This window comes from Psammomys obesus, unplaced genomic scaffold (assembly GCF_907164565.1).
Source record: "Psammomys obesus unplaced genomic scaffold, mPsaObe1.curated_primary_1811, whole genome shotgun sequence".
Lineage (NCBI taxonomy): Eukaryota > Metazoa > Chordata > Mammalia > Rodentia > Muridae > Psammomys > Psammomys obesus.
In genome coordinates, this window is record NW_026596134.1 from 3,937,546 (window position 1) to 3,965,415 (window position 27,870).

The 27,870-nt window shown below is 44.3% G+C and overlaps 1 protein-coding gene across 1 annotated transcript; it reads right to left on the minus strand.

Moving 5' to 3' along the window:
* Nucleotides 1–27,795, minus strand: Yy1 (YY1 transcription factor). The gene is made up of 5 exons (XM_055592847.1): nucleotides 26,998–27,795; nucleotides 13,106–13,268; nucleotides 7,356–7,416; nucleotides 5,561–5,719; nucleotides 1–4,715 (listed from the first exon to the last, which is right to left on the minus strand). Exons 1-5 carry the CDS (start codon nucleotides 27,665–27,667, stop codon nucleotides 4,533–4,535), a joined length of 1,236 nt encoding a protein of 411 aa, XP_055448822.1. The 5' UTR covers nucleotides 27,668–27,795; the 3' UTR covers nucleotides 1–4,532.
* Between the last annotated feature and the right edge of the window lie 75 nt (nucleotides 27,796–27,870).

Here is a 27,870-nt window from a genome sequence, read left to right on the forward strand (position 1 = left end):
AAAGCTTAACATTAGCATTTATTGTATTGTATAGAGCCATGTTACACATGCTTGGTGCTTCAAACTGAGTTACCATGTTTTTCTGGATGCGAAGCCATCTGATGCTTGATGCAAATGCTTTAAATACTATAATATTTCTGTGTCTATGATCTATGAGCTAAGGAAAAACCAAGGACAATTCCAGAACAGCAAAGAACACTTAAGAGATGTACATGACACACAATGCAGAGTCCTTGAGCCAGGGCCTATGAGTTCCCAGAAAATAACTTTTCTTGTCCTTTGTAGACATCGGTCTAACCACTGGTGATTCTGCTACTGATGCCTTCCCCCTTCCTTACGCTATGTATGTAGACACGTGGCTGCAGGCAGGGATGCGGACATAGGCAGCACAGGCGCCCATACCCAATGTCATTTCTTAGGGTGTCTGAGTGGTCTTAAGTAGTATCATAAACTCCGTGGAATGTCAAGCAGTGTGCTGCCAATTAATACAACTTCCTCAAAGGTCTCCAGAAAGGGGTGCAGCCTGCCTGCCGACCTCCTGGCAACATTCCGTTCCAACGCTCCCTTAACTGGTTTTATAAGGGACTGAGTGACATTTGCTCACGACTACCTCCCACACCTCCCTATAGAGTTTACATACTGTCCCAGCTGGAGGGTGATCTTCCTGGCACCGTATTGACCGACTATACTCGAAGATGATGCCAGGAACCCTCCTGACCACACACCTACTCTCTCCTACTGGTGCCACTCATCTGAAGGACCTGTACTTAGCCATCTTGAGACAAACAAGGCACCTGAGCACACTCAGCAGAAACAAGCTCTGGGAAAAGGTCAGTATTTTGGAGACATGGTCAATGCTACTGGGAGGTGAGTGATTTGAAGCATGGAATATCTTCTGTTCTGACCAGCCAAAGCACAGGATATGAAGTGCTGCAAGCAAGCACTTATGTTTTGGAGTTCTGAGTTCCTATCATCAGCTAGAGTGCAAGTGCCAGGACCCATTGGGCCTGGGCTCAGGAAGAGATGCTCAAGTCACCAAAGGGCTAATACCAAAGGGCTGCCAAGTCAGACAGGGGGCCCTCTTATGGTCACAGTTTCAAACAACATCCTAGCCAAAGGCTGGCTTAGGCCAAAGCCTTTTAACAGTCATGGCATCTACTGGAAACTCTGTTCTCACCTCCCTGTTCTGTCCCTGAAGTCCCTGCTCTTGCCGTAGGCCAGATGTTGACAAAGAAAAACACAAAACACTACAGACTGATTAAATCATGCCAATTCTGGAGAACTGAGGAAAGACAGAAGTGGTCCAAGTCCCTGCCAATAGTGGAGAGTGGGTAAAACTAGAGAGCAAGACTCCCTGGGTCATAAGATGTTCACTCTAGTGTGAGTGATCTGAGGGTTATACCACAGGTGAGTCCTGGAGAGTGGGAAGGTGGGTGGGCGCTAGCCAGGGCAGCACCGTATCACCCCTGGAGCACCGCACACCTCACTGATAATAGGTTCTTATCGCTGTGAAGACATAAGCTCAAACTCTGCCTAGAAACTTGGGCAGGCATTGCACACAACATCCCCTCGAACAGTTCTACAGCCCCAAACCTAGCAAAACAAGTGGCAGACAAACCTGTGCATGGAAACCAAATTGGGGGTGGGTGGGGGAGGAGTCTTGGTTTTCCTCAGCTCCTCAGGCCTGGAGTCCCAGTAAGGTACACACAGTACACGGGACCAGCACAGCGTGAGCTCAGCATCTCTGAGGGAAATAAATGTCACCCTGGAGTGACAGCTCTGTGTAGATAATATGCCCCCAACCCCACTACCAAAGAGGGGCAAATAACAAATTCAAAAATAGAAAACAACATCTTATTGGGTGTAAACTTATCCTCTGGAGTTTTTACATTTGCTAAAAACATGCATTTATTTCTGCTCAGATGTAAGAAAATATGTCTATCAGTATTACTTACAAATCAGATTAAATCTCTAGACAATGGACTTAATGTTAGAACACCGTTTCAAAGTTTAGTAAATTACACCTATAATAAAATTATAAATTCTAACAAGCAGAATGGGTTTACGCCAAAGCCAATGAAAAGCAGCTTTCTTCTGGCCACTGCCATTCAATGTTAGTTCCCTCTGCTGCTGTCCTAAGCCCAAAGTGCAGTCAGTGAGGACCTGCACACCAAGCTGTGTTTGAACCTGAAATGAACTCCTAACAGAAGTGAACTGCACACTGAGAAGACGATGCCAACACAGAAAGGGCGAAGACGACTGTTCCACCTGGACAGGAAGGGACAGGAGAGAGAGCCCAGGGCATCTCCCAAGGGATCAAGGCACAGAGGATGAGGCCTCGTTCCACACACGGGCCTGACTCAGGGTGGCTGGCAGGGCTTCCCATAGCACAGGTCTGCTCTGCTGTGGAACCTGGGGCAGGGGTCTTGAGAAGTGTCAGGGCCAGGCTCAAGGGCAGCACAACATTGGGAGAGGAAGGGCATCATGGCTCTGGACTCCTACTGCAGGGCATTTGGGAATGCTCAACCTGATGGTAGGGAACGAAGGCCTGGGTGCTCACAAAAGCACTGCCAGAAGCTGTGCCCAGGCCTGGAGGAGCAACACACGGGGGCACTTGGCTTGGAAGGGGCACTCTCTAAGCTTACCTCTCTCTTGACTGCCAAGCACAGCAAAGCCTGGCATCCAGAGCATAGCTAGGTCTGCTGATGAGCTCAGTCCCGTCAAATACCCACTGGGTAACAGATTCCGGACAAATAAAACAAGTGTCCCAAGTTACAATTTCCATGTATGGTTCAGAAGGCACTTCAAAATTCCAGAGCCTGTTTTCAGGTCACCGATCCTTCTGGTGAGGCTGTAAGAAATCGGGCTAAGTGTTCAACTGATTGGTCTCCCCGCCTCTTAATGACTAATCTGGTATTGGTTTGTCATTTTACCTTGTAGTCAAGCATTCAGCACAGAAAGACAGACAGTTAGGTTTGCATTTTGAATAAATGAGATTTTGATGTATCACGGCAGTTTATAAAATATTCAACAAGTCCGGTATTTGACCTTAAAATTCAAAAATTATACTCATACATTGAAGAGGTCACAACATGACAAGTACTCACTGAGTACAACCTTCTAATAATCTAATCGCCTTGCCGCTCTGCACTTAGTGTGTTTACAAGCATCAAACAGCTACTGGCACTCAACTGCTACATCTGCTAGCATCTAGTAAGGACTGCACTGGGACTTCCTGTTGGACAAGCCAAGGAGCCACTGCCACTGAAGGCAGCCTGAGTGATGAGGAAGAGGGAAGGCCCATCCTCCCTTGGTGCACCCACTGCCAGTTGGTGCCTTCCTTTCAGAAAGCATCCGGCCCCACGCAAAGGCACCACTCCCACACGCACCAGGTATCAAGGGCAAGCCTGTCGCCACGGGCCATCTGGTGTGCTCTGAGGTAGTTCCTTAGCTCGGGGTGCCTCCTGTCTGCTCTTTCAGAATTCAGGGCGTGTAGGAAATACTAAGTGTCCGTGCACAAATCTCATCACAGTCACTGTCACTGAGTGCAAAATAAAGGAAACTCGAGTTGCTTTATTTAGCTTCCAATTTCTGGGAGGCTCAAGAAGTATAAGTATTCTGGACAACAGAAGAAAATAAGGCTGTGCTTACAGATCTCTTTCTGCCATAATCTTTCTTTAGGATTGCTATTTTATTGTTGCCCTTTCTGTTACACGGGATGTACACATCAGGTGTTAAAAGGTACAATACATTCTACAACTGAGCACCACTTTCTGTAACTGAACAGGCAAAGAAATTACACTGAACATCAGCATCTGGCAGTATTTTTTGGAAAAAAAAAAGTGACTAAAATGGGTTTAAATTGATTAACACTATTAAATCACATCTAATATTTGATACTACATGATTCAGTACAGCTATACGATACAATTATACAAAATGTGTTAACATCAAAGAATACAACCAAAATTAAGATAGCAAACAAAACCTATATAACTTTTTTTTGTACAGGAAAATACTTTTGAAGTATGCATGTAACTGCCCATTCTTTTAAAGAAAATCTACCGCAAGCAAAGTTATCAACCTCCAGAGAAATCACACAGCATTACTAAGCATATCCCCAAAAAGTGTACAATATGCACACTTGGAAAATACAAAATTAAAAAAATTGTAAGCAACAGGTGAGCTTCATATTTATAAGAATGTGAAAAGAAGTCCCATTTTTAGCACTGTTGTATAAAGAATTGTCTTTTGATGCGAAGTTCATGAATTGTCCTCCTGTTGGGACCACACTTTACAAAAACACCTTGTTTTTGAAACGAGATTACAGAGCAAGATAGAGCATCTTAGCAATGTCATCTTATTAAAGTATTTTTTAAATTTTTACTACTTTATCAAAACATGTCCCTTAGGTGTGTAGGATTCATTTTTAAAATTCTTCCTAGAAATAATATACAAAGGAGAGGCATATTTATTCCCAATCATACTCCTGAAGAAGTTTCCCGGGGTCGAGAAGCTCTTCTCTCTTCTTTTCACTGGTTGTTTTTGGCTTTAGCATGTGTTAAGATGTGAGATTTCAGGTTAGTTGACTGAGCAAACTTCTTATTACAACCGTCGAAGGGGCACACATAGGGCCTGTCTCCGGTATGGATTCGCACATGTGTGCGCAAATTGAAGTCCAGTGAAAAGCGCTTCCCACAGCCTTCGAATGTGCACTGTCAAGGAAAAACCAGACATCAACCCATTTGGTAACTGGCACCATATTCTGAAGGTCAATGGCTCATTGCTCAGATGCAAACCACCAACTATTTTACTGAATGTGTTTCCTTCTTCCCTGTAGGACCTTCTGAGCATATTCTAGAATTGACAGCTAGCTCTCAAAAAACAGAAGTGTTTTCCTAAGTACAAGTTTAAAGCTCGAATACTTTCAGAGACACCCCAGAGAGTAAAATAGAGATGATTAAGACATTTAGTGATAGGGGCTGGAGATATGGCTCAGAAGTTAAAAGCACTGGCCATTCTTCAAAAGGTCCTGAGTTCAATTCCCAACAATCATATGGTGGCTCATAGCCATCTATAATAAGACCTGGTGCCCTCTTCTGGCATGTAAGCATACATGAAGATAAAATACTGTATAAATAATAAATAAAAATGTAAAAAGACATTAGTGATGCCAACTGTCACAAGGAACTGTTACAAACTCACTTGCTTCTATAAGAGCACCAAGTATTACCTGGAGCTGCAGCCACAGCACTTATAAGCCTTCTATCCGTAATTCAACACACTACTCACTACCAAAACATAGGACCTTTTGAGTCCCTGTGTATGTGCTAGAGATTTAGCGTGGGCCTATGCTCACACAATCCTATCTCTTCCAACAAACACCATCCATCCAATACCCAACACCTGCAGTCACACACAGTAACCAGGAACTCAGCGGACATTCAAGGAGCCATAGCAGAAGTGGGAATAAGATATCCCGCCGCCCCGCATTGTGCTTGACCTCACCACCCTGTGCAGCACCCTAGCTTGCAGTTTGAGGAACAAGAACTGGCTCTACCTGAAAGGGCTTCTCTCCAGTATGAACCAGCTGATGTCGTTTTAGCTTTGAGCTCTCAACGAACGCTTTGCCACATTCTGCACAGACGTGGACTCTGGGACCGTGGGTGTGCAGATGCTTTCTCATAGCAGAGTTATCCCTGAACATCTTTGTGCAGCCCTTAAAACAGAGAGAGAAGCTTAGTGGTTCACATTGCAAACTGAGAAAAGACTCAACCACTGAACAGCCTTTACTGATGTGTGTTTTTTTTTTTTAACAGCATAACAACCTCCCTAGCCCTCCCCTTTAGCTTTACTTGGCATTACAGAACATTAAGCTATTTAAGACAAAAAAAGAATTAAAAAAAAAAAAAAATCAGACAGCTGAGAAAAAGGCCTTATTATTTATTGCAAACCCGTGCTTTACAGCTGAGGAAACTGAGGCTTAGAGATGTATTGAAGTAGACTTGCCCAAGGTCACACTACTAGCAGTAACCAGCCAGGCTGGGAGTAGAACCCAGCACCCTGGCTTCCAGCTACATGACAGCCGCCTCACCCAGCTACACCCCCAGATGAAGTAACAGAAGCACTGAGAAATAAACGAGTTAAAATGACGGTAGTCCACCACTACCTTTGGTGGGCCCCGTATTCTGTGCTGCAACAATGGGCTGTCATTCTCCATCGCCTACTGTTCCCTCTTCTCTCTTTGCCTCTTTCCCCTTCTTGACAGAGAAAGAAGCAAGAGGGTCTCCAAGGAATGGCAACTACAGAAGAAATTTATTTGGTGAGACACTGGGAAAAAGAAGAGGCAGGCAAAGCGATACCAGTGCGGGGGAGGCAGATGGATGTGTGGTGCCCGAGAGCAGCATGTCCTCAACAATTTCTTCTGCAGTTGTTGCCCATGATGGAGTGAGTGGGGAAATGGTGAGACAGCATGACAGAAGGACAGCACAGGTCACCACTAGACAGCTTCACAGGCAAAAGGGAGGGGAAAGCCAGTTTTCCACCTTGACCTCTAGCTTCAGCTCCCATTTATACAGAGCAGCAAAGAGATCCCGGCGCTTATGGCATAACAGTTTTCAAATGCATCTTACTTCTGGATTGGTTAACAGCCACCATGTATCCCCACCTCCACACTCCGAGCATTTACAAGCAGCACAGAGACTCGGGTGCATGGTCTTCAGTAGACATCTATCAAAGCACATTTGTTCTCCAAGTGCTGTTTTTAAAAAGCCTTTACTCCGTTCATGGTTTCTTCTGCCTTGTTTCTCAACATCTTTTCCCTGTCTAATCCAATTTGAACACTGACCACCAATCCTGAACACCTCAAAGTACTTTCTTCAGACACCCCTTTTTACTTTTAAAGACCAGCTGCATTTGAAAACAGTTATGTACCCTTCTAGTAGCACAATTAACAGGTAAAAAGAAAACTGAAGGAAATTACAAAGCCTTTATTTGGTCTATTCTAACAATATCCAAAATAATTTATAGTCATGAGCTTAGAGTCTCATAAAGACCTGTGGGTAAGTACAACCCAATGTCCTAAGATAGACTTGTTAATGGTCCAAAAAGAAAGTCCTAAGAGTATAGTACTAACACAGTACAGTCAATATGCAGGAATAAAAACACTGGCCCTACCGCAGCCCCACTTAACAGACTTTAATGTCCTTTACTAAACAAGTCTCTCGTGTTTATAAACCAAAACCCTTAATTCCTCACTTTGCTTCCGTTACAAAAGTGAAAATAAAGTGCACATCCCTCACAAACTGCCTGCAGCCTGAGCACAGTCTAACCGACACTCCCCTCGCATTACTTACTTTATGAGGGCAAGCTATTGTTCTTGGAGCATCATCTTCTTTAATTTTTCTTGGCTTCATTCTTATTGAAAAAAAAAGAGAAAGAGAGGGAGAGAGAGAGACAGATTTGTAGGAGTGGGTCACACTCAACAAGCATCAATCAAATTGCCCCTGAGATTCTCTTTGCAGCACCAACACTAATGATGTTCTCTTTCCACAGAGGAGTAAGGACCAAATTGCCCAGACTGCTGAGGCGATGGGCAGGAAGGGCTCTTCTGACTTCTATCGAGAGTGCTGGTGTTCATGCATGAAGGGCTGCATTGCTGGGGTGGCTTGGAGTGGCACCACCATCACTATTATGGTGTGACTCAAACACCTGCTCTTCCCACTTAACCCTGTTAAAAACCAAAAGCCCCACAAAGATCATCAACCCTGACAACTGCAGACTAATCACTTTGTTGGGATGAGGCCATGGCAAGTTATCCCAAATCAGCTACTTCAATGACAAGGGTAACTTATAAAAACAGGAACAATAAATGGGCATGGGAGTGTCTCAAAAATATACAACACCTTTAAAAAACAGTAACGAATAATCACACACACATACAAAATAGGTCCACATCATACAGACATATATCACCTTAAACAGAATTATTTACACCCATGTAATAAAAGCTCTCAAAGGAAACCACAAATGCACACTGGCTACTTCCAAGTCACTGGTGGACCGGTGGCATCACCTTTTTGTTTGTTTGTTTATTTGTTTTTTAAGACAGGGTTTATGTGTCTTGTTTCTGTGTCTTGTTTAAGACAGGGTTTCTGCAACTTGTTCTGTAGACCAGGCTGGCCTTGAACTCAGTGGTGTACCTGCCTCTGCCTCCCAATTGCTGGTATTAAAAGCGTGCACCATAATGGCAGGCTGAAGAGCACAGTTTTTTATAGGACTTTTAATTTTTCTTTGTTTTGGAGACTGTTTTGCTACCACAGCTAGCTTAAACAATTTCTGATGTGGCTTAGGAGCTCCCTTGTGAGACAAGAACTTTGGTAGTATGTCAGCTGGAAGAACCCTAGGTGAGGCTTGCCAACTGAGAACCAGTCCATCTTCTACTTCCTCAAGCAACTTGGTTTTTCTGTAAACCTCTCCGAGAATTCCTTATAAACTTGTATATGATCTAGGGGCAAGAAATGAGTTTCTAGAAAACTGCTTTGAATTTCAAAAAACAAATATTTTTATTCCGAATTCTGCTACCTCATCCTCTTCCATGAAGGTTGATATCCTAGCAATAACTAAGCCAATAGTCCAATAATGTACCAAAGATGGCCTACTGTAACATCATTCAATAACAGAAGGCCAGGTTACTCTTTCCACCCAAACCTGGGGACAGAATGACTGGTTCTCCCTACATTGTCAAAGTAGGCAACCTGGCCAAACCTTCTATGCCTAGAAAGGAAGAGCTACTACAGTGCTTGATGATCAATCTTTGCGCTCTTCCCTACCTCCCAGAGTGCACAGAAGGCTGTGCCACTGCACCTGGCTCTGTCTCCACTTTTTAAGTGCTAGGTACATGTGTAATTCCTTCTAGTCTGTTGCCGTAATTGCCAGTAAATTTAACGTTTGGGGTTCGGTTCAGAGTAGCAGAAGGAGGCCAGTGTTACTGCACCACCTAGAGGTCAGATCAGCATGAAACAGCAGAGATTCTTTCAAGTCTCTCCCCTCTCCTGACCCCTCAAACAAGGTTTTCCCATGTAGCCTTAGCCATTTGGAACTCACTCTGTAGACCAGGCTAGCCTCAAACTTAGAGATCGCCTGCCTCTTCCTCCTGAGTGCTGAAATTAAAGGCATACACTACCATACTGCCCAACAACTGTTCCACCACCATCTGCTTTTTTTCAAGTCTTAACAGGGTGTTTTTGAAAATAGGCTCTCAGCATGTATCCCAGACTGGTCTTGACCTTCCTATTTCCACATGCTAAGTGCTGGTGATAGATGTATGTCACCACTCTCAATGGTGTTGTTTTTTTTTCCCCTTAAAACGTCATTTTTAAAATCAGTATTAATTTTAGAGTGAAAATGTACAATGCATTTGGACAAACCTAAGATTCAGAATCAATGGAGGACTTAACTGTCTATAAGAGTGGTTCTTCCTTTAGAGCAGCTAGGCTGTTACAAATGAAGAATGGAGGCCATTCCCACCCCACCCAGGCCTAGCACCAGAAAACACTACTTAAGTTTTCTTTCATTGATTGGGATACTTTACAGACCTAGACACGATGAGGACAAGGACAGAATGGATATGTGACTTGGAGTTGGCTTCTAGTAGCTTCATGACCTTGAGCAAATCACTCAACTTCTCAGCCTCGGTTTCTTACTCTGTAAGCAGGTACAATGCTCCCCACCTCAGAGCTGCACAGAGTCAAAGACAACACAATAGACACCTGGGCAATGCCAGATACTACTATCACTGGTCATTCGGTTAGAAATGAATTCATCCTTTCGCTCTTTTGACTTTTGAGACAGAGTCCCAACCAGGTAGCCCAGATTGGTCATGAGCCTGTCAACTTTGTGCCTCAGCCTTCTGCATGGTTGGATCTATAAGCACCTACTACCCCTAGCAAAATGAATTCACTCTTTAAAATTATGTCATTTATGCTAAACAATTCATAAGGTTCTGATATTCGAAACTATCTTCCAACCAAAAATCGAAAAGAAAAAGACATAAAAACCAGAAAGACATAAGCAAAAAAGGTACCCGTAACAGTTTTCTACTCTAATGACACTGGAGGGCATGTTTGAAGACATGGCTGCTGGACATGATAGTACATCTATCATCCTGTCACATATGGAAGATACACCACCATCAAGACTAAACTCCACAAGTCACCCTTGCAGCAACTTCCCAACACAATTTAAAGAAACCACTGTATAAACCAAAGCCTCAAATAATGCCAATATACTAATGTCTCAGAAGCAGAGATCAAAGTCTTCCAGCAATGAGCTAAGGAGAACAAGCCTCCCCAGCACAACAAACTCAGACCAGACAAAGCAAGCAGGCAGGACCTAGGCTGCTGGGACAGTCTCTGTCATCACTCAGCTATCCTCTGCCAGCATCAGGGTCTCATTACGGAGGCCAGGGTAGCTTTGAACTTGTAATCCTCCTGCCTTAGCCTCTCAAGTGCTAGGATTACAGGTGTTTCTTCACCATACCCAGCAGACTACACGATTTCACAGTGCCAGCTTTAAGTAAATATAAAAAAAGAACCACCTAGTTTAAAATAGGAGACAGGGCCCAGTCTCTGACCAAGTTTTTAAGACAGGTAACTCAGTAAAAGATGTGCCCCTCCCCCATCATCTGTGGCCACAACTCAAAATCAGGACCTTCCCCCCCCCCCCAAGACACGGTTTCATTGTAAAGCCCTGGCTACTCCTCTGTAGACCAGGCTGCCCTCAAACTCACAAAGACTGCCTGACCCTGCTTCCTGAGTGCTAGGGATTAAAGGGGGGTGCAACCACCGCCCTACTTTTTTACCTCATGTACCTCAGGGCTAGCTTCAAACTAGTTCTGCAGCTGAGTGTGACTATGTGCTTCTCCTGAGGACTGGATAACAAAAATATACAGCACTTGACTTAGTTATATGTAAGCCTAGGGCTACTTACTAAAAACCAAGTAATCCCACTCCTCAGCTTTAAAGACAGGACTTTGAAAAAACACAAAATACCACCTTTTTTTTTTTTTTTAACTTCTACCTAGTTAAATATGCTAAGTAGTCTAGGTGGAGGATGAGAGGTCTGAAACATTCTTTGGTAAGCCTCAAGTCCAGGACAGCACACCCATACTACCCCAGGATGGAAAAGAGAAGCATACAAACTCTCAGCCATAAGCTAAAAGCTCAGGGCCCAAATGTAACTCTCCAATCACAGCCCCGAGGTCAGAAGAGGCCATAAGGACAAGTTTTGTCATAATTGGTAAAGATCATATAGTCTGATCCCCAACAGTGAAACTTGGCACTTTCTGGTATTCTGCTGTCAGCGTTTCAGTCAAAGGCTTCCACAATACCCTATTCCATGACAACACAGAGTTTCACGATATGGAGACTTGAAAATAACAGGGCACATAGGTTCACATAGTTCTCTCTATCACTAATAAAGTCCATGTTAACATGATCTTTAAGGGATGTAATTCAACCCTGATGCCAAACTTTCTTATTTTTACATGCCAGCAAAGTGAGTAAGACAACACACAATTCTAATACGAATTAAAGTCCTAAGAGCTGACTATAAAAGAAAAGACCATGAGGGCTGCACTCCAGTTCAGCAGCACAGCCAGGCATGCCCTAGCCTACATAAAGACTTGTCCCAGTGAGAGCTTCTTTTAAACACTGCTGTACTGTCTTCTCATCACTTGCTGCGGCCATGGCATTCATGACATCATTCTTTGTAAATGGCCTTCTCCTTGGGCTTTAGATTCTTTATCCTGGGTGCTCTGAGATATCATAGGGGAAGAGAGAGTCAATCCCTAAGTTGTACTGCTCATGGTCTATAGCTTCTCTCGTTCAGTCTTCCACCTTGCCACTCAAACAGTGCTGCAATGTGTAACAGAGATTCTGCTCTCCCCTCCCCTGGTCTTTAGAGGGTGCTTCATTGTTAGCCACACTGCTGCACCCTTCCAAGTCTCTATTCAAACAATTCTCTTCTACTCTCACGGCCTCCTCTTACTCTACAAGTACAAGGGTTTCTTCAAACTTCCCTTTTTAGAACTTCCACAATATCTTGATCCTACATGGCTTCACTCTAACTTCCTTACTAAAACCATCAAGTCCACATAAATGTTTAGTCACTAAATAAATGTTGGCCACTTTCAACACTGACTAAAGTGTAACGATTTAAGGTAGATATTGGTAGCCTTTTTCCATCTCCAACCAGACAAACAGCAAACATTCTGTACCTCCTGTCATTTCTACTGTTTACTCTTGTCTGGCCCACTATTCTAGCTTCAGCCTTCAATTTGAAACCTTCTCCCATACCCAAGGGGATCAATCCACCTTGGACTATAAAGTAACCCTTCATGACCAAAGCTCTTCCTCCCTGCCATAACAAATGAAAAATAAATGGCTCTGTTCAACCTCAGTCAAGGGAAGCTGCTAGATTATTAGCAATTCCATTTTATTTAAAATGTTACATATTAGTGCTCCCGTTACCCCACCACTTCATCATAAAAACTGCTTACACCACTAAAAACCAACCAATAAAACCAGCCTTCTGTAGGAACCCAGCTTATTTCGGGCAAAACAAACAAGCACGTGTCGGTGACTACAGATATTGATTCCTCAGCCTGGACAGCCACAGAAGCCCTACCATGTTAGCTTAAATTAACAAAACACCTGGAGCTACACTTATCCCACACCAAATTATAAACTGGTGAAATTTCTTCTGTGGTCAAAGCACCCAGGATAAACCTGGACACACTGTAACAAAGAGGAACAGAGGCAATATGTACAGCCACCTCAAAACAACTCCTGTACAATTTCCTAACTCCCAAGCAAAACCAGTTGTGGAACCAGAGTATTTGCCTCATCTCATAGTCTGCAAAGACCTAACATGCTGCCTTTCACACATTAACAACATAGCTTTTACCAAAACCAAGAGTGGCTGCTTTTGTTTCAGAGGTGTTCCTAGAGAAAGAACACAAACCACCACTGTCACTTGGTAACAAAAACAATACATCTCGCAAAAATCAAGTATTTCCTAGAACAGAAATGTTCTCACAACTTACCTGGCAAATTCTGCCAGTTGCTTAGGGTCTGAGAGGTCAATGCCAGGTATCCCTCCAGGAGGGAGTTTCTTGCCTGTCATATATTCAGAATAATCAGGAGGTGAGTTCTCTCCAATGATCTGCTCTTCAACCACTGTTTCATGGTCAATATCTTTTTTTTCATCTGAAACACATGAGATTGATCATCTTAACTATATAAATACATTGAATAAAGCACAAAAATAGCTTCAGTGAAATCTTAAGTAACTATTTATAGCTACCACCTCAATTCTCAACTATGCATTCTGTGTCCTCCATCTTTTGAACTCCTGATTCTTCTCCTAGGTCACCCAAACCATCAATATCAAGCCCCAAAGACCTTCACATTATTAGTATTCTGAGTTAGCCTACCAGGAAAATCTAGTCTCCCTCCCCAACTTTGTTTCTTTCAAGACAGGGTTTCTTAGTACAGCACTTTCTGTCCTGGAATGTTTCAAACCGGGCTGGCCTCAAACTCAGGTCCACCTGGCTCTGCATCTGCCTCCCATTGCTGAGATGAAAGGTGCGCAGTACACCACCCCGCCCAGCAATTTCCTGGGTTCTCCATGAGTGTACTGTTATTATATAAGCTCTAGGGTTACCCTTGTCTGACTGACTTCTCATGTCTCAGTTTTGCCTTTTATGCATTCACAAACTAGCACATTTAAAAAAAAAAAAAAAAAAAAAAGAATATTCTTTAGAGTCAAGCAATAAATTCAATCACTCCAAGCAAGGAAAAGCCAAGCAGACACAAAACCCAACCACCGCTCTAATCTTTTACCACTCTATTTTTAAAAACAAGTTTTATGAATATTTAATTTGCTGGGTGGTGGTGCCACACACTTCTAATCCCAGCACTTGGGAGGCAGAGGCAGGCAGTTCTCTGAGTTTAAGACCAGGCTGGTCTACAGAGTGAGTTCTAGGACAGCCAGGGGTACACGGAGAAACCCTGTCTTGAAAAAACCAAAACAAAACACTTTATTGTATGGCAATGTGGATGTCTGTGCGAGTACAGGTACAAAGTCAAGGACAACATTCAGGGGTCAGTTCCTTCCTTTCATTCTTAGCAGGGTTCAAACTCTTCAATCTAGCTTTCTCAACAAGTACTTTCAGTTGCTGAGCCTCATTCCCTCCCCCATTGGTCTGTAGAGCCTGAACCTCTGCCACCACCTCCCACAGCCTACTTCAAGCATTCAGTCTAGAAAACACTGTTAAATCAACACTAGAAATCTGACATAATAGCAATTATATTTTACTCACTGTTCATTTTATGTACGGCACTACCTTCATCATTACACACATTCCCCTTTAATTTTACAAAGAAGACACAGAGGCATGGAAAAGTTAAGCAACTTAACTGGGGCTAAGTTGTAGGTATAAACCTAAAAGGTCAGAGGACAATGAGTCTGTTTTCTTCCTCTAAGTATGATCTGAGTTTTATCCATCTCCCCAGCACTGGCACCTCCCCCCCTTTCTTTCAAGAAAATGAAACATTTTTTATTGGCTGTAAACTCTTAAGCCTAACCCTGTGTGATGAACCCTTAAGCCCAAGTGTCTCTTAGGAACTAGGAAAAACACAATACATCCATGTGCTGATAACGGTATCTTCCTATGGATGGATGGAGTCTATGAAGAAATTTAATTGATGTAGCTACATTAATTAAAATACCAGCAAATGGCACTCCACACTGTCAGATTCATCTCATTTCTGGTTTTCAGCCTGCTCTGTCCTTAGCAAGGCCAGTCTCTTACCTACATACACAACCACACCAAAACCAACTGTAAAGAAACACAATGGTAGGCAGGGAAGCTGGTTTTCCTCTCCACTTTCCCCAGCCTCAATGTCTTGCTAGCCATCTCTGCACTTGTGATTATTCTCCTGCTGGGGTTATAGCTGTGCAGCACGACAACCATCTTAACTGAGAAAACTGAAAGGGTCAGTGGGCTGGCAGTATCTGAACCGCCGACTGCTTGTTCATATACATTTCTGATACAAAGATAAAAGAAAAGGGCTGTGGATGTAGCTCAGTTGGTAAAGTACTCATCTAGCATGAGCCCTGAATTAGTCAAAACCCATTACCACATAATCTGTACCCAATGATAAAAGTCTGTAAATCAGACTTTTTGGGGGGGGGCACAGGTCACCCCCCAACTTCAAAGCAAGTTTGAGGGCAGCCTGGAAATACACAAGAGAAAACTCTCAGCCTAGGTTCCATATGTATAGGCCAGGGCCTTGAAGATGCCTGTCAGTGGCAGCAATATAGTCTCTACTCTCAGGGAGCATACTTCTAGAGGGGGAAGTTAAGTGATGAAACACTTCTGTGAAGCCACACCTCCATCTCAGGGAAAGCACTTTTTTGAGGCTCAGTTCTTACTATACTGAAGAGTATAAAGAACCCGAAAGAGTGGCTGGGGAGACAGCCAGGGGTAAAATGCTTGTTCTACAAGCCTGAGTTCGTTCTCCAGCACCCATGTAAAAACACAGGCCAGGTAGCATGTAGAATCCCAGCTCTGGGGGAGCAGAAAATATTTAGCTCCCTGGGATTTGCTGACTATGGGTCTAGCCTAATCACTGAGATCCCAGTCCCAGCTGAAGGCTGTCAAGGATCAAAGTAGTGGCATGCCAGTAATCCCAGCATTCTCAGAGGCAGAGACAGACAGATCTCTGTGATTTCAAGGCCAGCCTGGTCAACAAAGCAAGTCCAAGACAGCCAAGGCTACACAGAGAAACCCTATCTAGAAAAAACAAAACAAAACAAAAACACAAAAAACCAAAAACAAACAAAGAATCAAAGTAGGACCAGGTGGGATGGTACACGCCTTTAATCTCAGCACTCCATGAGGCAGCTGAGTAAGGCAAGTTGTGAGTTTGAGGCCTTGTCTCAAAGTCACAACATGTTTCAGGGGCTGGAGGGATAACTGAGGAAGGTTACGAATGTGTGCTGCTCTTGCAGAGGACCTGGAGTTGAGTTCCATTCCCAATGGCCCCTGCTCCCAAAGATCAGATGCACTCTTCTGGACCCAGGTGACCTGTGTTCACATGTGCACATACCTACACAGAGAGTAAACATCAGTCTCTTTCCTACTAAATGTGATTTAGTACCAAATGAACACATTTCCAAGAGGTCCTTACAACACTGTGAAGCTTTCTTTTAGAAGACTAAACCATAGTTTATTAACCAGATACATTTCTTGGAGGGTGGTGGTGTCACTTGCTGAGTGAGGAAGAGAGATGAGGTGTGGAAGAAGGAATCTAGCTTCTCTTTGCTTTGAGATGCCCATGCAGGCTGTCAGAAAGCAAGCACAGGGAATAAAAAGCAATCTACGTTGGAGAGAACGGTGCCAGTCGCTGGCATACAGACTTCATTTATAGCCACAGAAACAATGAACACCCCCACTGAAAACAGTAAGGGTCCCAGGGGCACCCTGTAATTCCAACAATGGAAGAAACAAAGACTTGCAAAGGACATCAAATAGTTAAGAAGGAAGAACAAGTGGAAGCCTAGAGCAGGGCTGGATGACCTATTTCATCATCACCGTATACCCACACTTCTGCAGTGCCAGCAACGCAGCATTCTTAACTTCCAGCATCTTCTGCTGTGAACCAAACTTGGGTCTTCTGCCAGAGCAGTAAGTGCCCTTAACTGCAGAGTTGCCATCTCTTCAGCCCCTTATTCTTTTTGGTGTTAGAATCTTACTAGGTGGTCCAGGCTGGCCTGCTCTCATATTCCTCCAGCCCCACCTCCTTATAGTGCTAGGGCTGGTTACAGGCATGCACATACCACATAAACCTTTTGCACTGGCTATTATTACATTCTTTTAATCACAAAATACTGAAAAAAAAAATTCTGCACAGAATTCGCGCTGATCTACTTTAAATGTCAAATACAATATTGATTTCTGTGAACTACAACTGGTGATACTGCACACAAACCTAGGCAAATTATGTTCAGTAAACAAATGATCTAATACTGGTTTAAAAATGATTAATGCACCAGATCCAGGGGATAGACATGTCCAATCTTTTGACACGGTCATCTACATTATGTGTTAGGCCATGTTCATAGCTATACTAGGATACATACAGCCCACAAGCCACAGGTTGGACATACCCGTCAGCAGTTCACTGCTACAGTTTCCTTTGAAGGCAAAGTTAGCATGGAACCAGATTGGACAGGGTAAATCAGGGCCTATTTGGAAAAGGCTAAGAACATAAGACACTGATTGAAAAGGAGTACAGTGGCAAGAGTGCCCTGTTGAGAATGTCAAGCTAAAATTGTCTGTCCTGCATTCCCACTACACTATGCCCAGATGCAGATGACCAGAACAACCAGAGCAGACCTACATAGCCCTAGATGCAGCTATGGAAGAAATTAAGTCTAGGCAACACCATCTGAGTGAGCAGGTTGAGCCACTCACCTACATTCAACAATCTCTTTTTGTACGTAGCACTACCCTAAAGACAGAAAGGTGTTACAGACTAGTCCCTCCTGGTAGCTGAGTCCCATTACCAATGATTATTTTCAGTCTGATAAGAAACAAAGCTCTAGTCACTAAGATCTAATGAAAGATGTTACAGGAAAAGGCTGGCTGGGCGTCAGCACATGCCTTTAATCCCAGCACTTGAGAGAGGCAGTCAGATCTCTTAAGTTTGAGGCCAGCCTGTTCCAGGACAGCCAAAGCTACACAAACCCTACCTGGGGGATGGGGAGGAGAATTAAAGAGGGGGGCCCACACTGAGAGGGCTCTAGGTCTAGCAGGCAAAAGTGCAGTCTCTTCTAACTAATTTGTACCAACCAAACAGGTTTTCCTCACAACTTTTTTTTTTTTTTTTTTTTTTTTTGGTGCTTGATAAAAAGCACTTAATAAAGACAATTTTCCAAGCCTGCCTCTTATCCTCCAACACCTACAATGAAGTCTCTTTCCTCCAAGGCCTTTGGTTCTTACAGCTCCATCCTCCACTCATAGCCTTTTTTGTTTGTTTTCTCACCATTAAATAACAAGAATAAAACCTACTTTACAATATTGGGAGTATGTTAAAATATCAACCATTCTATCTGGAATGTTGAGTATACCAACTTTTTATTTCTTTTTTCTTTTTCTTTCTTTCTTTTGAGATAATTTCACTATATAACTGATTGTTCCAGAACTCACTCTGCAGACCAGGCTGGCCTTGAACTCACCAAGATCCCCCTACCTCTGCCTCCCAAGTGCTGGGATCAGATGCGTATGCTATTATGCCCAGCAAAAATTCTTGCTCTTCTCCCTCCTCTGTTTAAGGGGAATAGACAGTTGGTCTCAGGCTGCTAGGGATGAGCACACGTCTATGGAACAGATATTTGCCAGCTACCTTCAGTCAATGTGCATAAACAGTAGTCTCCTCCAGTTGCATGGTGGCACACACCTTTAATCCCAGCACTCAGGGAGGCAGAGGCAGGCAGATCACTCTGAGTTTGAAGCCAAACTGGTCTCCAAATCAAGTCCAGGACAGCCAAGGCTACACAGAGAAACCCTGTCTCAAAAACAAAAAACCCAAAACACAGTAGTCCCTTCCAATGGTGGCTTACAGTTCTGGAGATAGGACTCAGAGTCATTATTAGCTATGAAGATTTTACCTCTTGAGGCTGGGAGGTGGGCAAGGTTGCCACATTCCTTGGCTCATGACTCCTGCACCATCACAACTCACAACTTGATTCCTAATCACCTCTTTCCTTGCCTGGGGTTCTTCTCCCTCTGACTTCTTCAGGTGATTGCAAGGACACTGGTGTGATTATATTTAGGGCTCAAATAATCTAGATAATCCAGGATCCTCTCCCTGCCTCAAGAACCTTAGTTCAATCACAGGTATAAATAAAGCAACACTTTTCCAGGAATTAAGGCCTGAGTAAATTTGGGGATATTTTTCAGCACAGTACAACAAAGTCACATAAAGACTTTAAACTGAAGATTTAAGATTTAAAGTATGGAACCCTTAGTTCCATCTCAGCACAACAACAACAAAACACATCTTCAAGTATGATTTCAAACTTTCACTCACAAACAACCTCACACTCAAATTAATGTATTTCACAGAATGTAAACCTTTCCTTCATTTCATACCTTTGAAGCCAGAACATCGAAAACCTGATGAAATGAGTTCTTCTCCACTAGGCTTAATGGTTCTAAAGATCCCCCAGCTCAATAACCCCTAGCAAGCACATCAAGATTGAGGAGCTGGGCATGGTACCTCACAGTTCCTAAGCAGAGGCCAGAGGATCTTTGAGTTCAAGGCTAACCTGGTCTGCAAAGCAAGATCCAGGGCCACATGGAGAGACCTCGTCTCAAGAAAAATAAAAAAGATGAGAAATCAGGACATTTCAATTAGGCAATATTTCAAGGTTTAGACTTTTTAGACATCTCTGACAGATCTAAGAATTACTGTGAAACACAACATAATGGTGGCAAGTTTTCCTTTTATTATTTGTGTACATGTGTGTTTATGTCATGGGAGAGGCTAGTCGTGTGCCGTGACACCTGAGTGGAGGTCAGAGGACAACTCTGAGGAGTCAACCCTTACCTTCAAACTTCAGAGGATCTAAACTCGCTTAAAAGGCTTGCATCATTAAGCATCAAGTACCTTCTGCCCAAAACCATCTGGTCTGCCCTAACACAACCTTTTTACTTGAAGGATGTACACTGACTATCAGGAGTCCCCTTCAGTAGTCACACCTTTTCCTTTTGTAATACTGGGGTCAAACCTAACACCTGAGCTCGTACCAGGCAAGCATTTAACCCCTCAGCTATAACCTGCAGCACCATTCTTTCTTTCTGTTTAAATATTTTTATTTTATGTGTAAGTCTGAGTGCCTCTACATATACATGCATATACAATACCCTTAGGGAACAGAAGAAAGTGGGCATCAGATCTATGGAACTTGAGCAAAACGTTGCAAATCTACTAGTGCTAGGAACTGAACCCAAGTCTTCTGCAAGAGCACCCAGTGTTCTTAACTGCTAAACTATCTTCTCAAACTCCTTTTTTCTTTTGTTTTTAAAACAAAACTGGTGTTTGTTAAAAGTTCACCACAGATGTAAACATGAGATTTAGGGGAGAAAGCAAGAAGAGGTACTTAGAAAAGGGCTAATGTGCAAGCAAGACATGAGTATGGTTTTCTCAAAAGAACCACATTTTCTTCCCTTCTAAGAAAGACATGTTTCTTGGGGCCAGGAAGATGGCTCAGTGTTAAAGGCACTGGTTTCCAAGCCCAGTGACCTCAGCTGGATCCCTAGAACTGACATGATGGTAAGAACCAACTTCTGAAAGCTGTCCTCTGAACTCCACATGCACTCTGTGGCATGTATATATACATGTAATCCTTCTTAAGCCTACCTGTGCCCAAGTTACAGGCAAAGCCCCTGTTCTTAGCTTTTTCATTTTGGTATCAAGTAAGGACAGCGTAATTTCCTTGTTCATCTTGATCACCAGGAAGGAAGTTCATTAGAGTTGACTCCAATGATTCTGCTATGTCCTCATTTACGTACTCACCTACTCATACAAGCATGTACTTGCTGGCTGGACTGAGTACCCATCTCTCCCATCTCTGGCCAGTGTGGCTTCACTTTTATCAAGAAACATCTCAGCACTGACACCATCCAAACCCACACTGAAATGACAGTATTCACTATTCAGGAATAGTGAATCTGTACAGGAATAAACTTTACCAATGATAGAAATCACCGTGCAATGCCAAATCCTAGCACTGAGGAGTCAGAGGCAGATCTCTGTGAGTTTGAGGCCAGCCTGGTCTATAGAATGAGTTCCGGAACAGCCAGGGCTAGGGCTACACAGAGAAACCCAGTCTCGAAAAACCCAACACCACTGTGCAAAGTTGAAGTAACAGGATTGTCATCTTAGATTTGAGGGCTGGGCGTGGCCCAGCAAAAGAGCTCTCACCAAGTGTGTGAGACCTGTGTTCTTCCCCAGGACTGAAACTGAAGAAATTAAGTATGACTTCCTATTAAATACTTGGGTCATTTTTAAAGAAGAACAATTTCATTGCTTTAAAGATTGAAAATGAAGACCAGGGTGTGACTAGGTGGTAAACTGTACACATTTAACACAATGAAGCCCTGCATTCAATACATGAAACAAAAACAAAAACAAAAACAAAAACAAAAAAACCCAAAACAACAACAAAAGTAAAAAAATTTAAATTAGGCATGGTCCTCCACATCTGTAAGTTCTGCACCCAGGAGGCTGAATCAGAAAGATCACCTTGAGGTTAAAGCCAGGTTAGGCTACACCGCAGACTCTTGTTCCAAAGAAAACAAAACAAAAAGGACAAGACTTTAGGGATCCTCTACCTCATTTAGCAAAATATCAAGGACAGAAGCTTTGGCCAGTGTTCCCTAGAGAGCAATTACAATGTGGTTACCAGTACAATTTCTTGAAACCACTGGACTGCTACTGAAAATTAATCATAGAGTTGATATGTAGCTCAGTGGGAAGGTGCCTGCCTCGTGTATACAAGGCTCTAGTTGGATCCTCACACCACAAAAAGCCACAATAGGCCACACTAACAAGATAGTTACAGTTAGGAAATGACCCACCTCATGTTCAGAGACCACAGATCAAGGGCATATACACAAGTATACCAGCTGACTAACACCTATGATCTCCCTATTTCCTAGTAAACTAACGAATTAAAATTAGTGTTTTCAATATCCAAATCAAGTTTCAGACATAGAATTTTTAAAACATAGTTTTAAATAAACGTGTTTAGGAAATACAAATAAACACAGTACCCAGAAAGTTGAGACAGGAAGATTGCCTCAAGTATGAGGCCAGCCTAAGCACCTAGGTCATACGCACTGCTCACAAAAAAGGGAGGGGGCGCTGAAGAGATGGTTGGTAAGACTGATGGACTCAAGTTCAGAGTTCAGCACCCACATTAAACTCAAAGCTGGGGGAGTACTTTTCTGATAAAACTATGCAATACAAATTTGATATAAATATTCAGAGTTCTGAAACTATAAAGTTTCCACTTTAAAAAAATTCTCCCTATTTCAATTATTTTTACTCTTATTCAAAGTAGAAGCAAAAACACAGAGAATCAGTCATCTGAGACAGAGGAGAAGTTAAACAAAACAACGCATATCTTAGGAAATCTCTCTGTAATAACTGTCCCATTAATTAAAGGCCCGTTATGAATCCTCAGTTTCTCAGTTTTCAGAGACTGGACTGCCTTAGCAGACTTCAAAACAAGAAATGCCTTATAAGCATAACCCCCTGGGTGTAGGTCTTTGTCCTCTTTTTAAAATGAGCACACATGTTTTGCCTCCATGTATGTTATGTGTTCCACATGCATGCTTGGTGGCCCAAGGAGGCCAGAATATGCCAGACCCCCGTTAGAGACAGTTGTGAGTCACAAGTGGTGCTGCGACTCAAACCTGGCCCTTCTGAAAAGCAACCAGTGCTCTTAACCACTGAGCATCTATTACCCCGGCCTAGTGGTAGGAGATAGAACAGGAACCCTAACCTTTCCTAAAATGGACTTTTCTGCTATTGGCAGAAGGACGTTGTCACTGGCAGATAAAAGAAAGGTTAATAACCTGCAGGGGACAGTCAAAAGTCACAAAGGCTGGAGCTCTTAGTCACTGGACCAGAACTGGGGACTAAGACTGAAGTTGCTTTATGTAGGGCATATAGTTGACAGCACTGCTTTGGAGAGTTTGGGGCGCTTGATTATGTCTCTCTACTTTGTGATAATGTGGCAAACAAGATTACCACAGAAGAATGGCAAATGAAGATCACTGACAAACCTTGAGTTTTTCTGAATGTGTAGAATAAGGAATAATATAACAATTTGGTTTTATTTCAATTTAGTATTTTTTTTCTCAGTGTCATGTTTTTACTCAATTGATCACCTTCTTAGGTCTAATAATTAAGAAGAAGATAATTAAAGCCACTTAAGTTTCTCTCAAAGCTGGATGCTTTTGGCAAGTGATTTCCTTTTATTAGCTATATAAAAATAAATTCATTCCTATGCTTCTGATAACTATTTTTGAAAAAAACAAAACAAAACAAAACAATGCAGCTGTCAATAATGAAGGAAAGAAACTAAACAACAATTTGAAAATAACAACAAATATTCAAAACACAGGCTCTGTAGGGCAGGCTGGCCTCAAACTCGAAAAAATTCAGCCTGTCTCTGCCTCAAGTGCTGGGATTAAAAGTGTGTGTCGCCATGCCCAGCTGTCCAGTCCTATTTGTATAAAGTGTGTGGGACAGGCAAACTCACAGAGAATTTAAGACTAGTGGGAAGAGAGGGACTGAATGACTGCTAAGAGGTCTGCGAAGCCACTATGGTGATTTATGACTAAACTCCCAATTTGAGCCACAATGTCAGGCCCTTACCTCCAAAAGCAAAACAACCCCCTTCCCCACTACCAAACCAAACCAAACCAAGAAGTGGCAGGTTCTGGTGACACACCACTTTAATTACAACACTGGAGAGGCAGGGGTTGGTGGATCTCTGTGAGTTTGAGGCCAGCCTGGTCTACAGAGTGAGTCCCAGGGCTATACGATAAGATCAGATTTCAAAAAAACTGCAAGTAGAAAAAAAACGATAATCATTTGTTGTATAACAAGTTTTTTAGGTGATTGAAACATTCCATCCTACACAGGAAACTCCTTAAGCAGGAAGATGCATAACTCAAAATATTCAGGAAGTCCCTGAAACTGATCAAATTCTCTAGGGCCCTCCCTGCTGTAACTCTCAGAAGGAAGCTGAACTGACCAGACCATCAGCCTGGAAGAGGTTTAGAGCACCGAGACACCTGGAAAAGACACTCTCCAATCTGATGAGCTGCCTGCAGGCTGGGCAGTTTGCTCCAGGTTCCAAGTCTTGTGAGCTGTCACCCACACTGGCATAAGTTTTGGTGACACAGCTGTCTGAGTCATTTCTGCTCCTGTAAGTGACCCCTCACCCATATTTCTATAAGCAAGCCAATAAAACTCAACAAGCTGGACTTTGGTGGTATAAATACTTTGCTCTCAAGTGGATTCCCTATCTGGGGTGAGTAGACATGTATGTTGCCTCTCCCCAGGAAAAGTTCTGTCACACAATATCACTGCAGTATCTGATATCAGAGAAACCACTGAACTATGAAAACCAAGAGGAAGGAAAAGAGCCTTCTCTCTATGCCTTCTACAAATATTGGTTATAGTGCTTTTCTACTGTTTGAATCAAAACATGGGCCCAACAAAGAATGCTGTCACTCTGATGTTCAAGGAGGACAACAGCACAAAAGCAAAGAGAGCCACAGAACCCAAGTATACATTTTCCATAAACTCCCACTAAAATGTGTTAAAAGCAACAACAAAACCCTAGAGGTACACCCAAATAACTACTGCCTTAAGACTACTCACAATGTTGCTGGTTGCAGTGGCTCCTGCCATTTTTGATGCACTCCCGCAGCCCCTTTTCACTGGACTCCAGGCAGAGGCAGGTTGATCTCTTGAGTTCAGGCCAGCCTGATCTACAGTGAGTTAGTTTCAGGACAGCCAGGGCTACAGAGAGAAACCCTGTCTGGAAAAACAGTAACAAAAGACTACCCACATATACAACTATCTCTATAAGGACTTCAGGTAACTAAGTCTGGGGCTTATGTAAATCTGTGGCTTCCTAGTTTAGCCAATCTAATTCATTAATTTAATAAACTATACACTGTGGAAATGCAACTCATGTCTAGGATCAAATGAGATCTTTTCCTACCACAGCAAACATACATGACACATTTAACTAAGCTAATCTGTTTATATTTCTTCACTTATTGTACGATCTTAATTCACTTCTGAAGATTAAATTATTTTCAGAATCTTAACTTGGAACATGCATAGTTGACCACACAACACTTAGCTCCTTTTTGGTAAGAACTGCAAGCCACAAAGGCAAGAAGGATCATTTACCACAAGACATTTCTGAGGAAATAGGCCATCCCTTACTATTGCCATCAAATATTTATAACCACTGTTTTCTGCAGACTACTCAGTAACACACTAGACAATTAAGGTTTTAAAGAAATAGACATTAAAATGCCCCCAAGCTGCTCTATGTGCCTTGTAAGCAGCCAGTCACACAAGAAAAGTAATGACTAAGTGCTGACTGAATTGTAAATTAACCCACATTAGCCAAGCCCTTCACTTTCTCCCCTAAACTGGCACCTCAAATACCCAGTACTTCCATCAATACCACACTACCAAGTATTGTTCTTCATGGAAAAGCAAGTTAACAATTTGGTAAGATCAAATACCAAACATGTAAAACAAGTATTTTATAAGTTTTATATGGTTCATGTACCTGGTACTCCAAATTTGATAACTTTATCTAAAGCCATAAACCTGCTTTCATTATTCCATTTCTATTAAAGGAGGAAAAAAAGACTTGTGGTTTAAACATCTCAGTATACAAACTACTGGTAGAGACCAAAATGTGTGGAAGGCATTGTCTAATTAACTACTGTGTACTGGCTAGTTAAGTTTCATGTAAACATAGCTCCTGATAAAGTGCAGAGCAGATTGTAACCAGAGATTCATTCAGTGCAGTACAGCGCCCTGAGCACTTCCTATTAGATTTCCGTAGGGCTCTTTCCCTCCTCTGAAACAGACCCTTCAAGCTTCCTGCCTTCCCGTCTTGATACTACCAGACCAGGTTTTTATCTATTTAACTCTTTCCTCTGAATTTTAACATTTTAATAAATCACATATTGAGGCTCCACCAAAACATGAAAATTTAGTAAAGTGTTAAGGAGCTCTCAAACTAATCAAGTTTAATCATCACAAGGGCTAGAAACTAGCTACGGTGGGATTACCCTAACAATGAAGCTGGCTAGCACATTAACGTAGTACTGGGTTAAAATGAACAGTCAACAGCCTTTCCCTAGCTCTAAAACGATTTCACTCATCAAGGGAGCTCTTTTGCACCCTCCAGGGTTTTCCTGACTTTCGACAAAATCAGCATTAAAAGAGCAAAACAAATTATCCACTGTTTATAATTCTTTTCATGGGGAAACAAGAATTACCGTTGAAAAGTAAAAAGGCTACAGATACTGAGAACTACGCGGTTTTTATTAGTTTGGTGGCAAATGTCCTCAGCCGTGCATACAGCCCAGCCTATCTGCAGAGGGCCCAACACTTAAAAAAAAAAAAAAAAAAAAAGCCCACAATGCGTAAAAACCAGTGAAATGCCACGGCCCCTCCTTTCCATAACTCCCGTTTGAGGTCAAGCAGGCGAGGAGCGCGTTGGCAGCGCGAGTGACAGGCTCCAACGGCCGCCGAACCCGCACACGAGAGCCCTACGTGCCACCCAAGTCCCGCCCCGCAGCGGCGACGGCCCGGGCCGGCGTGACCGCGGGGCAGCCGCGGCGGGCTGTGCGCCGCCTGCTCCGGGAAGGGCTTCGGGGAGACGCTACGCGTCCAAGGAAGCGGGGCGGGGCGGGGCCCCGACACCCCCCCCCCCAGGGGACGGCGGCGGAACGGCGCGCGCCCGCCCCGCGCCACGGCCCTGTCAACGCTCGGCGGGTGGCCCAGCGCGGGGCGGCGCCCTCAACCGGCCCGCCGCACGTCCGTTGGCTCGGGCGTGCAGGGGCGCCGGCCCCTCCCTCCCCGCCCGCCGCCACAGCCCGCTTCCGCTCCTACAAACTACGCCATTGCGGCCTAGCCGGGCGCCGCCCCTCCCCCGCGCCGCCATCTTCGCGGCCCGCCGCCCCCGCCATCTTTTGGGGCCGCCATACTTGCCCGGGCGGAGAAGATGGCGGCGCCCATCACACACATAAAACATGGCTTCCCTTCAAAACAAAAACATCCCGAGCAGCGGCGCGCCGCTGGCACTCACCTGAGGACCACATGGTGACGGAGAACTCGCCCTCCAGGGTCTTGATCTGCACCTGCTTCTGCTCCCACTTCTTATTGCCCGGGTCGGCGCCGCCGCCGCCCGCCGCGCCGGCCCCGCCGCCCAGGTAACTCTTCTTGCCGCTCTTCTTGCCGCCGCCCTTCTTAACGCGGCCGCCGCCCGACGAAGAGCCGCCGCCGCTCTTGCCGGCCGCCGCCACGGTGACCAGCGTCTGCTCGATGTAGTCGTCGTCGCCGCCGGCCGGCGCGGGCACCGGAATGAGGATCTGGTCCTCGAACCCATCCTCGGCGCGCAGCCCGTCCGAGTCGTCGCCACCCACCACCTCCTCGCGCGTCTGCACCAGGATCACCTCCTGGTGGTGGTGCACTTGGGTCGGGTCGTCGGTGACCAGCGGCTGCAGCGCGATCATGGGCGGGTGGTGGTGGTGGTGGTGGTGGTGGTGGTGGCCAGCGTGCCCGTGGCCGCCCCCGCCACCGTGGTCGCCGCCGCCGCCGTCCTCGTCGTCTTCGTCGTCCTCCTCCTCCTCGCCCACCACCGTGGTCTCGATGGTCTCCACCGGGATGGTCTCCACCTCTATCTCGTGCAGCTCCACGATCTCGGCTGGCATCTCCGAGCCGTCCGTGGCAATGTAGAGGGTGTCGCCCGAGGCCATGGCTGAGGGCTCCGCCGCGGCGGCCTCGGCGGCCTCGGCTCCTGGGCTGCGGGAGGGCGGGCGAGGAGGCGGCCGGCCGTGGGGAAGGAAGGCAGAGGGAGGAAGGCGGCGAGCGGGCGGGGGGGGGAGAGGGGGCGGGCGGCGGGGGAAGGGGCGGGCGCGGCGGCCGCGGGGCTTCCCCGCCTCCCTAGCTCCGTGCGCCC

Coding starts and splice junctions, on each gene's coding strand:
- Yy1 (XM_055592847.1), bottom strand. CDS start 27,667: ATGGCCTCGGGCGACACCCTCTACATTGCCACGGACGGCTCGGAGATG. Junction 7,417..13,105: donor CAACTGGCAGAATTTGCCAG/GTAAGTTGTGAG, acceptor TTTTTCAATAAG/AATGAAGCCAAGAAAAATTA. Junction 4,716..5,560: donor CTGGAGAGAAGCCCTTTCAG/GTAGAGCCAGTT, acceptor TTTCCTTGACAG/TGCACATTCGAAGGCTGTGG.